The sequence below is a fragment of the Gracilinanus agilis genome, chromosome 4, assembly GCF_016433145.1.
Source record: "Gracilinanus agilis isolate LMUSP501 chromosome 4, AgileGrace, whole genome shotgun sequence".
Classification (NCBI taxonomy): Eukaryota; Metazoa; Chordata; class Mammalia; order Didelphimorphia; family Didelphidae; genus Gracilinanus; species Gracilinanus agilis.
Genome location: NC_058133.1, coordinates 151151109 through 151165105, shown reverse-complemented (window position 1 = coordinate 151165105; position 13997 = coordinate 151151109). Strand labels below are relative to the sequence as shown.

The 13997-nt window shown below is 35.3% G+C and overlaps 1 protein-coding gene across 1 annotated transcript in view; it reads right to left on the bottom strand.

The window, feature by feature from the left end:
• LYST (lysosomal trafficking regulator) overlaps positions 1 to 13997 on the bottom strand; it is a 260804-nt gene that overhangs the window by 47602 nt on the left and 199205 nt on the right. The window contains exons 39-42 of the mRNA XM_044674577.1: positions 12737 to 12889; positions 10058 to 10302; positions 4549 to 4615; positions 3006 to 3162 (exon numbers count right to left, since the gene is read on the bottom strand). Of these exons, the coding sequence (XP_044530512.1) occupies positions 3006 to 3162; positions 4549 to 4615; positions 10058 to 10302; positions 12737 to 12889 (622 nt within the window). The remainder of the gene's footprint in view (positions 1 to 3005; positions 3163 to 4548; positions 4616 to 10057; positions 10303 to 12736; positions 12890 to 13997) is intronic.

Sequence of the window (13997 nt, the reverse complement as noted above, 5' to 3'; positions counted from 1 at the left end):
AACCCTTATTATATTCACCACCATGTAATACTTGGAGTATTGGACATTAATTTAAATCCTACAATGTCGAGAAAAAGTTAAACAATTAAATTTGTCCAAAAGTACAATGAAGAATGGTGGGTTTCCCTTTATTAGAAGTCTTCAAATAAAGCCTGAATGACCAGTTGTTAAGTATGCTTCAGGGTAAATAGTTAATAGTTATAGGTTCAAACACATGACTTGCTGAGGTCCCTTCCAAATTTAAATTGTGTAATCTTGATATGTTATAGAAGAGTCTCCTTAGAAATAGAGAAGAAAAGCCTAAGCTTTCTTAATCTTTTTAGTGTCATAGTTCCTTTTGGCACTCTGGTAAAGCCCACAGAATCTTTTGCAGGATAATGTTTTCAAATTTATAAGATGAAATACATAATAACATTGAAAAGGAAAGTTATACTGGAATACAATTATCAAGATATTTTAAAAGTCCAGCAAATTCCTAAATCCCAAATTTAAAATTTATCAACTAGACAAGTCAATAAGTTACTAGATCATCAAACTTAAATCTGCACAAAAATAAGTGCCAATAATTTTGTTAAGTACTAGGATAAAAGAAAGGTAAAACACGACAAAATGAAACAAAAAATAACCTAAACCAAATCAATTTCTCAAGGAGCTCAGCCTAATGCAGGAGACAACAAGCAGATAACTATGTACAAACAATTTATACTGCAGAGAGTTAATAGAAGGATCTATTGAGATGGATCTGGGAAGGTTTCTTATAGAAGGTAAGATTTCTAATTCTATTTTGAAGAAAACTAGGGAAGGTAGGAGATGAAAACGAGATGAGAGAGAATTTTAGATTTGGGAGACAAGTGAGTGTACAGAGTCATGAGATGGGAGTGTTTTTTACAAGCAACAGTAAAAAGACCAGTTCAAATCCCAAAAACCCTGATTTAGGCAGTTACAGGACAAAAATCAACTAACTGTAAACAGGATAAATAAGAAATAATATAGGAGTAATATATTGACCATTTCTTTTTTTTTTTAACCCTTAACTTCTGTGTATTGGCTCCTTGGTGGAAGAGTGGTAAGGGTGGGCAATAGGGGTCAAGTGACTAGCCCAGGGTCAAACAGCTGGGAAGTGTCTGAGGCCAGATTTGAACCTAGGACCTCCAGTCTCTAGGCCTGACTCTCAATCCACTGAGCTACCCAGCTGCCCCTGACCATTTCTTTGTAACTCTGAAAAGAGCAATTTCAGTTGAATAAGTGAGGAGGCTAGACTGCAGAGAGTTAAGAAGAAAGGGAGAGAAAAGTAAATGGAGGCATTAATTGAAGCTGTCTTTTTCATGTTAATCACAAAAGTGAGGAGAGGTTTACACTGAAAACCAGCAGGGATAGATGGATTAAGTGAGGACATTTTTAAGGATGAAGGGGAAAATGGGCATCTTTATAGGCAGGAGAAAAGCAACAAATAAATTGGGAGAAACTGAAAATCAGTGAGAGTATAGAGGGATGATAGGGCAATATGTCGGAGAAGATAGGATAGATATGTAAAGGAGGAGCCTTGCCTTGACAAGAAGGGCCACTTCTTCATATGAGACAAGGGGTAGTGGCAGAGAGCATGTTAAGCAATATAAGATGAAGAGAGGCAAAAGGGGAGCTCTCAGCAAAGGGTATAAATCTTTTCAGTGAATTCTGAAGTAAAGTTCTCAGATGAAAGGTGGGGGAGAGATTTGGGGAAGGATGAAATGATTTGGAAAAATCATTGTAGTGAAAGGCTAGAGTCAATTAGGAAAGTATCAAATACTGTATTGCTATATTGTAAGGGCCTAGTTGAAATTGTATAACATAAATATGTAGTAGATGTGGTCAGACTGGTTTCATGATTTTCTCCCATTTGAATCAGCAGCATAAGTAAGAGCAAAAGCAGCAGATTATAGGAGGACTCCAAGGCTGAAAGTTGACAAGGCAAAATTATCATCAAAAGTAAAAAAGGTCTAGGGACTCAAAAAGGCAGTGAAGAGGTTCACCATGAGTTAAGAAATAGGACAATGTTAGGGTGATGACCTGAGAAGAATTTAGGGATAGAGGGATTGGAGGACATAGTGAGGATGAAGAAAAAGGTTAGGCGTTACAAAACATAGAGAGAGGTAGAATGACAATACCTGACTGTAATCAGAAAAAGGATTCTCAAACTTCATGAAGATGGAAGTGGAACAGTCGTGAATAATAACTATATCAAAGGTGTGACCATCTCTGCTTTAGCTGAGACAGGGTGGTGGAGTATGTCATAGAAAATGAGTAGTAGAGACACTTTGGAAAGTTAGGCTATTTGAGGAAACATCAATATGTATACTGAAGTTATTAATAAGAATGCACTAGTATGAAGACAGGAGTTGAGGAAGAAAAAACAATTATAATCTTGGCACTGAAACTCATTGAGGAAACAAGGAGAGTGACTTGGAAACTGAACAACCAGGATATATAACATTACAGTATATATAATTGTATTATATATAATTTATCATTACATGATAAATATAGACAGATAGTTGCTGAGGTCTCTTCCAAGGTTAAAATTCTGTGATTCTGAGATGGACAACTCAAGTTTGACACTATGATTTACAGAATGTTAAAAGATCTAGTGGAAAGTTTCCAGTGCATTGTGGTGATCCTTCTCTGAATGATTTATGATAAGCTATAGACAAAAATCACAGAACATATGAAGGAAGCTGAATGTGACAATCTATAGAAATGGAGGGAACATCTATTGTAAAAAGACAAGTATTCTGAAAGAATAGAGATTAGAGCTCTTCATGCTAGAAACATGAAGGATAATACAGAATATTATCAAATAATATAAAATCATGAAAGTTAATATTTTACCACAAAATGCTAAAATATTAGTATTAGAGGCACATTATTATGCTGAAGGACATCAGTAAACATATGAATTCTGAAAATTTTTTGTGTTAATGGTATTGCTACAACTTATGCACTTAAAAAAATAGTAACCAAAAAATTACCTTGATAGGCTAAAAACATTTTTGTAAAAGGAGGCATTCTAACCAGGAAGTGAAGCACGGTTCCACTGTTTGAATAATGTGACCCATAGTGGTAAGGTTGTACAGGAGGCATGGGGTCATCTTCTCGAGCCCCTTTGCGATATTCCTCTTCCAAATACTAAGATTGAAAGAAAAGAAGTCAGAAGGTATGGCATGAGTGCTGGCTAGAGACAAAAAAGCAGGAGGGTCTGGGTGTGTGTGGAGAAAGAGGAGAGAGAGACAGGGAGAGAGGGAGAGGGACAAGGGAAGAAAAAGGAGAGCAGGACGGAGGGAGGGAGGGTGTGTGGGTATGCATGTGTGACCCTCTCACCTCCCTTTTCAGCCCATCTTAGCATCCTCTTCTTGAGTTTAGCACCTTTCTCTGGCTTTTCTCTCTCAAAACTTACTTGTTCTAAATTCCCTTCCCTTTCTGTCCCTCCCAAAGCTTTCCTTAATAAAGGGCAGAAATTGGACTTTTACCTCATTCCACTCTCCATCTGCAACTCTTCCTGGTTTCATCTCCATGGAGCAAGATGCCCTTGTGTTGGGTACCCCTTGCTGTCCCTCTCCCTTCATCTGACTCTCCAATATCCTTTTGTGTGCTGTCTTTCCCCATTAGATTGTAGGCTCCTTGAGGGCAAGGGCTATATTCTTATTTGTATCTGCTGTGCTTAGTATAGTGCCTGGCATATTGCAGATGCTTAAATTCTTACTGAGCAATCTAATAAACTTATCCCTAATGATTTATAATGCATTAACATGTTAATCCTCACAGGGACATTTACATGATATCATTGGTGTAATATGATTAAAGGAATATTTTAACTAATACACTTGTATATATTTTTATACGTAATATATATACACATACATAAATGCTTTTCCTAATAATTTTATATATTTGTAACATATTACAGTAGTTGATTTGAAGATGGATAGTAATTAATTTTTATTGTTTTCTTCCCTTGCAGGAATGGCATTTTTCTTAGTATTTATCATCTGTCATATTTTCTTATATCCTACTGATATCTCTATTTCTACCACATATATCTATATCACATAAAGAAATGTATGTGTGCACATCTTTATTTACACACATAAATACATATACAATACACATACACAGATATAGTATATGTGCCTATATTCTTATATAATATAAATATACTTATATTATTAAAATAGTAATAAATAATTTTAAAGTCTATAAATAACTAGGCAGTCCATTATTTCTTTCTCCCTGTTTTCCTTGGTGAATTTCAGAGATTATAGTGACTCATATTTAAGTCTGATAACTGTGCAACAATATTCAATTTATGTCACAATAAATACATCTTTCTTCACTATGTATTTTCTTATCATTGAAATATATGCCTATTGTAATTCAAAATATCATATGTGAAGACCTGTATATAAAATACTTTAATACTTAAACATTAAGTCTTTTCTATAATAAATTATATTTCTCAAATTAGAGAAAAAAGACATTTATAAATTGCAATGTAATTTCACACTAAAGGCTCACCTTGTAGGTATCCACATAGCGATCTTCTTTTTCTTTATACTGTACAGCTATAGGTTTGGATAAATTTCTATAATGAAAAGAATAATGGAGAAAAAAGTTTGAAGCCTTTTTAATTATCCATTAACTTCTCACAATACTCTGGGCATAATATATAATCAATAAATACTCCAGAAGAAAGAAAAGTATGTCTTCCTTGTTATTTAGATGTAATCAAAGGCTCTTAGGAACTAGAACTATTCAATATCTCAATTAATTTCTCCAAATAAAATTATTTTAGAAAACATAAATGTAGATTTTTCCTAATTGGTATATGGATAGGTTAAATTAATGGTATTTGTCTTATGAATAACCTGCACATTCCAATGCTTATTGATAACTCTTGTTCAAAATCCCTAATGCTCTCTTCTGACAAAACTTCCCTGTGCCTTCTGCATGATTCCTCTGGGTAATGAAGACTTCTATTATTTTAGTCCACACTTTTCTAATTTCTTTTTGCTTTTATTGTTAATTTCATACAATTAGCACTTGTTCATATATGTTTTTACTTTTTTTAGTTATATTTACTAAGATTTAGTCCTTTAAAAATCAGTATATAATACACTCCTACTTTTTATATGTACATATCACATCTCTTAATTAGACTGATTATAAGTTACTTGTAGTTTGGGGTCATTTCTTGACTTTTTTTTTTTAAACCCTTACCAATACTGTGTATTGGCTCCAAGGCAGAAGAGTGGTAAGGATAGGCAATGGGGGTCAAGTGACTTGCCCAGGGTCACACACCTGGGAAGTGTCTGAGGCCGGATTTGAACCTAGGACCTCCCGTCTCTAGGCCTGGCTCTCATCTACTGAGCTACCCAGCTGCCCCCTTCTTGACTTGTTTTGCATTTTAGAGAACCTAGTAAAGAAAAGGGACTAAGCAAGTACTTATTTATTTTTATCTATATTGTGATAACATTTCTATATCTATTTTAACATGTGTATGAAGAAGGGAAGGAAAGCTAAAGTCTATGACTGAGAAAGGTATGTATTATTTGGGAGGAAGACATGGAATAGAAGGAAACAAGAATGAAGGGGATGATTAAATTTTTTTTTTACTACAATCTCTTTTCGAACCTTTTTCAATATTTGCTTTAACTAGGGATATACTCTAGTAGAGTATTTCACTTCATTCAAGAATGTAAGCTCCTTTCACTTAAAAAAAAATCCCTTACCTTCTGTCTTAGAATTGAAGGCAGAAGAGCAGTGAGAGCTAGGCAACTGGAGTTGTAACTTGCTCAGGATCACATAGCTTGAAGTGTCTGATACCAAATTTGAACCCAGGACTTCTCATCTCCAAGCTTGGTTCTCTACCCAGTGAGCCACCTACCCACCTACCACTAAACTTCTTTCACTTTGATAGTCTAAATACCAGGACAAAATATAGGCATTGTTCAAATCTACATGATTAAAACCATGAAAAATTAAAATAATCAGTATTTAGAGCTAAAAATAGAGTTTAGATAATGTTCAAACCCTTTATTTTAGAGAAAAAGACATTGTAGTATAAAGATTTTAAGTGATCTAATCCAGAGGCAGCTCAAGGGATAGACTTAGTAATTTAGTTCTGCCTCTGATACTTAGCAAGTTGCTTCAACCTATGTCTCACTTTTCTCATTTATACAATAAAGGATTTGACTTTTATATTCCTATGAGACAATGTCACAAAGGTAGAAAGATGTGGAGCTGGAGTTCCAACTTAGGCCATTTGATTTCATATGTAGTATTCTCTATGTTATGGCAGTCGAGGGGTTAAGGTAACTGAGCATTAGAGCAAACAGTACTGGACAAGGGACTAAAAACAGGGACTAAATATGCTTGTTGGTTTAATGAAAACTGTGAGGGCGAGTCAATCTTCCATTCTCTTGTCTACCCAAGGGGTAGCTATGAATACATTCTGATGAACGATTACTCTTTATCTACGTTAGAAAGAACAAGGATGAGGAAAAAACCTGAAACTTTGTTAGTAAAGGGGCTGCAGAGCCTAAATGTGAACCTGAGGATTAGTGTACTGAATAAAAGTAGCCGCTGCTCTGAGACAGGGGCAAGAGCTAAATTGATAAATTGATGCATGTTAATGATCGTATAATATGAACAAACAACCAAAGTGGAATATCTAGGAGAGAAAACAGAAGGATTGTTTGGGGAAGACTGACACCTAGGAGCATTACATGGCTAGGACAGGGAATATAGCTTAGTGCAGTGATGGCGAACATTTTAGAGGTCTTGGGCCATGTCCCACCTGCCCCCAGAATGCATGTCTTGTCCCGCAAAAGACTGAGTGCTGTCCCACCCCACCCTGCCACCTTACCCCAGACAGGGGAAGGGAAAAGGGTGGGCAGTGGCCCAAGTACTCCACTTAGGAGAGGGAGCAAGCATTTCCATTGGGCTGCTGGGCAGAGGGCAGGGAGGTGCAGGGGAGAGGGGGAGGGGAGCAACCCTGCCCAAATCCCTCTGCCTTTCTAGTAGTTAACTCTGCCAGGGACGACACACATGCCCACAGAGAGGTCTCTCTGACATCTTTGGCACGTATGCCATAGGTTTGCCGTCACTGGCTTAGTGAATATACTTGGACATGTCCAGTTGGCTAAAGAGAGAGATTCAAGCTTATACAAGTGGAGCAAGCCCATTCCAAATAAATTTTTGCTGGAGTTATATGGGCTTAATAAAATACTTACATAAATACAGGTTTACTCTAAGTAATTCCTCAACCTTAGAAGGGAGGAAAGATAGAGAAGTTGGAGCCTGGGGGAAGAAAAGGAAAAAGAGAAAGGGAGAGATAGAGAAGGGAAAAGATGGGAGTAAAGAGAGAGGGACCAAGAAAGAGAAAAAGCAAGAGAGAGAGACAGAGAGAAAGAGGAAGGGGTGGGAGAGTCAGGGAGAGACAGAGAGAGGCAGAGAGAGCATGTACACACATGAATATATATGTATGTGTGTGTGTTATCTGGCAATATCAATCTGTACTTACTACACCAAAAGCACAATCATAATTTTGGTTTATACTTATATTGCCATGGCGTACTCTGCAGAGAAATAGGTTCCTTGCTTATGACTCTTATAAGTAAAACGTTTCAGGAGCTTAATTTTAAATTCTAGGTCTTCAAGATTTTGCAAATAGAATTCCCAAGTGTGCCCTCTATAGAAAAGCCCTTATCATCCCCTCTAGGCAGTTCTCTGTTCTCTCTACATTCGGAGTCTGAATAGGGGCTACTTAATCGGATATGTAAGATTACAGGATCACAGGACCATAGTTTTGGGATTATAATAAATCTCAAAGGTCATCTAGCTCATCTTTCACTTTGTAAATGAATAACAATAGACAAGGCTGTTAAATTCCCCAAACCCTAAATTTCATTGAGCTGAGCCAGGATCAGCTAACAATGATGTGTGATTTATCAAGACATTATTTTATTTTAAATAAATGCTAGTGTGGTTATTCATTCCAGAAACCTCACATATTTGTTTAAAGTAGATGGAAGTGAATGTGGATAGGAAAATCTTAAAGAACCTTCAAAATGTCTAAGGAAAGGGATTGAGGACATAGCAACAAATGACTCTTTTCTACTATGAGCTCCCAAGAGCAGGGCTGTTTTGTTTTGTTTTCCTTTGTATCCACACTGCTTAGCACAGTGTGTGGCACATAAGAGGTGTAAAGTTAAGTTATGCTACTTGCTTATTATGCTTACATAATGCTAGTTGACTGACTGACAAAAAAGGAAATGATAACTTTCTTGGGATGGAGTCAAGGTTTGGGGTGGAAAACTTTGATAAGAAAAATCCTCTGCAAAGAGAGAAATATCAGTTTCTTAGTAGTGGACAGTCAGAAAGTCAGAACAGGGGATTTTTCAGATCTAAATCCCATGATTCTATTATTTATTTATATATTGGCTCTTATTTCATAATAACCCTCATCATAATTCTTATTTCACAGTGAAGAAATGGGTTCAGAGAAGCTGTAATAATAACACAGCTAGTAAGCTGGGAAGCCAAGAATTGAACTCCTCAAATGTTTAAGACTTTGAAAAGATAGCAATGATAAGACCCAGTTGGAAAAGGAAAAGTTTATACTAGGCACTGGATCAATTAGGAAAACAATTTATTATGAAATAGTCAAAAGAAATGGCATATAGATGCTTAATAGAACAAAGGGAATATCATTTTTAAGGCAGATTGTATAGGAAATTGCATTTAGTACATGTAAGGCATTTTTTTAATTATGAAGAAACAGCAAATGCACAAAATACAGTGATAGGAATTCCTTCAAGGATCTACATTTTATTTGAGGGGTGCCAATATGTATACAGATAAGTATGACAAAGATTAGAGCATGATAAGACAAAAAAGAGAGCAAAGTACTCTAGGAAAATATGAGGTCCAAAAGTAGGGCTCTTGTTTGAGTTGAACTTAATTATGAATGGCAAGGGGGTAGAAGGATAAAGTCATTCCCCAAAAGCAAAAAAAGTATAGGGCATCTTTTCTACTTTGCAGAAACTACAATCAGAATATTTTCAGAGAATAAAGTTTTCTTGTTTCTTAGGGAGAACTTGTTTGGCATTGATAGTTGCAGTGCAAAGGTGCAATCAATCCTACAAAATGTTAACTGCCAGAAATTCTGCAGTTAGCCTTTTGCAGGGTTGATTGCACCTCTGCACTACATAGTGAGGGTTGATAAGAAGTCTAACGAAAATCCAACTGGGTTGAGAAGCCAGCATAAAGTGGATCAAAAGATTCATGGTTAGAGAGTTCACCTAGTCAGTCCCATGCCCTCAACTTCCCAGATGAGTAAACTGAGAGTCAAAATGATTAAGAGACTTGTCCAAGGAAATAAAGTAATTAGAAGAGAGAAACTTGAACCCAGGTGCTCTGATTCCAAATCCTCAATTTTTCTCATTATATACCATGTCTAAAGGAGACCATGCAAATTTATATCTTTTTCATAAAAATACTGAGATATCCAATGAAAGCACTGTTTTGTAATACTTCTTCAGCATTTATCTATTATATTTACATAGACATGCACTTTATTCTTGAGCATTTTCCATTCCAAAAACTAGTTTATAATAGCTTGCATAAATTTACATTTCTAATTTGATACAAATTATTGTATGTATACTGTGTGAGGTACTAATGCCCTCAAGGCACTCTACTCAGGGAAATAAAATTTTTATGCAACTAAATATAAACTTCTTTTTATACTTATGCAAATAAACATAGAGTAAAAGTAAAGCCCAAGTAAAAATATTTCATATTTACAAAAGTATAAAATATATACAAAGTGACAAAGGAATTTCAATAGAAAATATACTAATAATGGGAAGGTGGCAGCATGGATGGAGCAAGGAAGATAAGTAAAAGCTTTATGTAGGAAATGATCAAATGAATCCAATTGGAGAAGGTAAAATACTTGTAGTTAATGTTTTAAAAAAATGGTACCATACTCTCTCATTCCCACTTAATTACAACTACTCACCTATATACAGTAGGCTCATTTAGATCAAGTGTTTCACTAATATAGTCAGAAAGTATGAATGGAAAAACTGGATATTGCATAAGGTCATTGAAGGATCGGCCAGCATGTTTGTTGAGGTGGGTCAAATATTCAAAGTTAGTAATTTGTCCCGAGTACCATAGGTTTGTCAGAGCTGAGATGTTCCCATATTCCAAAAGATTAGGGAGGTTGTTTGTAAGTATATTGTGGTACACATCATCACGAATCTAAAACAAACAAAATGGTGTGAGGAATTTTAGGTTTTGGCCTCATTTGGCTCTTTTTCTTCAAAATATTCTAGGCAGTGTATATGTTATAGGTTAAAATTTTCATACTTTTCAGCGAAAACTACTTCTAATTACTATAAATTCACTTGTTTAGATTTTATTTCCCTCAACTATGCAGTATACTATTTGAAAGAATAAAATATATCTTACCCTTTACTTTAATTAAATCATATTGAAATGCAGTAGCAGTCAGTGGTCAGTAAATCAGATGTCTTGATTTTTTTTTTTGTCTTGTGTTTTAATCATGGAACCACATAGATGAAAGGTATCAAATCAATTAATAAATTTATTTTAAGTACCCACTGTGTCTCATAGGCTGTATTAGTTGATTTCAAATGTCAATTAATGTAAGAGTCAGTGAGCTCCACAGAACACATAAATATAAAAAGATAACAAAGTACTGGATGAGCTATGTAATTATTTTAAAATATTACTTTCCTATTAATTCATTATAAAAATATAATATGGTGGCAAAAACAAGATAAGTATTCTAGAAAGTATTTCATGTGCAAGGGCAAAGAATGGTTCATGAGGTTTATGTCTTCACTCATTTCAATATTCAACATTAATAAATGGGATCTTGTTTAGCTAATTTGTAACCATTTGGGCGAAATAAACATTTAATGTTGCTCAGGTGCTTAGTCATGTCTGCCTCTTTGTGGACCCCGTGGACTATAACATGCCAATACTGTCCATTGGGTTTTATTGGCAAAGAACCTGAAGTGGTTTGCCATTTCATTCTCTAGAGGATTAAGACAAATCAAGGGTAAGTGATTTATCCAAGGTCACATAGTAAGTGACTGGGGCTGGATTTGAATTCTGGTTTTCCTGACTCTAGGCCCAGCACTCTATCCATTGAGCCAAGTAGCTGCCTCCAAACATTAAACAGATTGCCTCAATGAAAAAAAATTACTACTTTCATGTTCATTAGAACTACTTATAGTGGGGGCAGCTGGGTGGCTCATTGGATTGAGAGCCAGGCCAGAGATAGGAGGTCCTAGGTTCAAATCTGGCCTCAGACACTTCCCAGCTGTGTGACCCTGGGCAAGTCACTTGACCCCTATTGCCTACCCTTACCACTCTTTTGCCCTGGAGCCAACACACAGTATTGACTCCAAGATGGAAGGAAACAGTTTAAAAAAAAAAAAAAAAGAACTACTTATAGTAACTCCCTGGCAAGAAATCTCCATATAGCTTCATATCTAAATTCATACCTCAATGGTAATTTTCACAAACTTAAATATTGGTTAGCAGCAATATTATTTTCTTGAGGCTAGGAACAACCTAGAGGAACTGGGAATTTGAAAATATTTGTCAAACTTCAAGACATAATTTGTTTGTTATAAACAAAAGTCCTTATTAATGCTAGTTTGAGAAATACAAAAGGAAAAGGACTTAAAAATAGATATTTTTAGTACTAAGAATTCTGCTACACTGAAAATGCTTTTCCAATATAAAAAAGGAGCTTTTGGAAGCATTATTATTCAGTTTACTGCTCTAAGCAACTTGTAATCAATTTGCTATAATTAAGCAATTCAATAACCAAGTCTTAACAAAGTATAAATTTTAAGCATCCAACATAAGCATGTGTATACTTAAGAGTGTAAAAGCTTTAACAGCAGGAAGATGAAAGCTCCACAGACATTTTTGTAATTAGGTATGTTCTCAAGAGAATATGGTAAAACAGTAGGCTTTATTTGATCAAGAAAATAGGACTTTAGAGTCCGAAATAATTAGAACACACAATTTGCACCAATCTTCTAAAACTTTTGATGGACACTCCTATTTTAAATGTTTTCAGCTACTAAGTCTAAGGTTGGTTGCGAAAGAATAGGAACAAATTTATGTTCCAAATTTAGGGAGATGAGGAAGGCATAGCACAAGTGAAAGCCATCTTGATTAGATGAACAAATATGTATCTCAGAGGAGAGAGGGAGCTGTGCCTGAAGTCTCAAGAAGATCTGAGTTCAAGTCAGATCTTTGATGCTCACTAGCTATGTGGCCCTAGGAAAGTTACTTAACCTGTTTGCTTCTGTAGAAATGGCAAATCACTCCAGTATCCTTGCTATGAAAAGCCCATGTATTGGTGTGGTAGGGTCCACAGGTTCACAGAATCAAATATGAACAACAATTCTTTGCAAAACTTCCAAATGTCTTTGGGGGATCTCACCGCAATTTTGGAATATAAGAATACTGTATTCTTTATCTAAAAAAAGTGTTTAAACTCTTATTATTCAGACAGATTGCAAATTCAATTTTGTAAATGTAATTCCTGAAAACACCATTAAGATGTTTAAGTATACAAAAACTTTATATAATTAATATTTATTACTTTTTCACATATATGTACACACATATAAAATATTAAATCTACCTTTGTGTTATCAAAAGCTAACAGCAGAGTTCTGCCATTTGTTAAAAATATTTCGACAGCATTATCTCTCAACTGCCACCAACGTTTATGAACTTCTTTAATTTCTTCATATGTCCAAGAAAATGAAGCTGGTTCTGTTTCTCCCTGAAGACTCTATGAAAATAACCAAGAAAAGGCAGTTTTTATTATGAAACACATAAGACAAAATGCAGAAATTATTTTAATTATATTTTTCCCACACCAGGAATTAGAAATGTTATTTGATGTATATGCTTAATAGAAGGAAGGAAGCTAAAATGTAAACAAAATGTTATTAGGAATCATCTTTGGAAAACTTTGGATGTTCCCTCCTGTCAACATACTGTTTTTACACTTCTCTATTTCTGTTGATAGTGCATTATCTTTCTAGAACTCATTTTCCAAACCTGAATCAATGAGCAGAGAACATGGCATAAACAAAAGCATAAGAGTGGGAGAGCATTATATTTCTTTGGGCAATGGTAAGCAGTTCTTATTTACTGGAAGTTAGGGAGTGTGCTGTAAAACTCAGAGGCAACACAGTATAATAACTGATGATGATGATGATGATAGCAGCTAACATTAGTATGATGCTTTAAGGCTTACAAAACACTTTGATCCTCACAACAAACCAAGGAAGGTAAGTGCTACAGTGGATGAGTCTCTTAAAGAATATAAAACCTAGGTTCAAATCCCACTTCAGACACTTCCTATTTGTGTTACACTGGGCAAGGCAATTAACCTTTCCAAGCCTCAGCCTCCTCATCTATAAAATGAAGGGGTGGGTTTGATGGTCTCTAGAATTCTCTTCCAGCTTTACAGCTATGACCTGAGGATATCTAGAAGGGGAGGGTTGGGACTAGATTGTGTAAAATTTTGAATTTACTCTGCAGAGTACATAGATCATGTCATGGAGGCAACAAGAAATTGTGCAGAATTTTTGAACAGGAAAATGACACAGCTTTTGTGGTGTTTTTAGTAGTACTATGGTAGTGGGGCAGAAGAGATTATAATGGTGAGGACTACAGAATCAAGAAAATCAATTAGGATATGGTAAGAGTCTAGGGATAATGTGATAAGGGCCTGAACTGGTGTTAATATAGAAAGGAAGTGACAGATGCAAGAGATGTTTCAAAGAAAGAATAAACCACCTAATAGAGGAGATGAGGGAAGAAGAGTCATATTTCTTTTTAAAGTTTCCAGAAGATGAAAAAGATAAAAGACTCAGTTTTACTGGTACTGA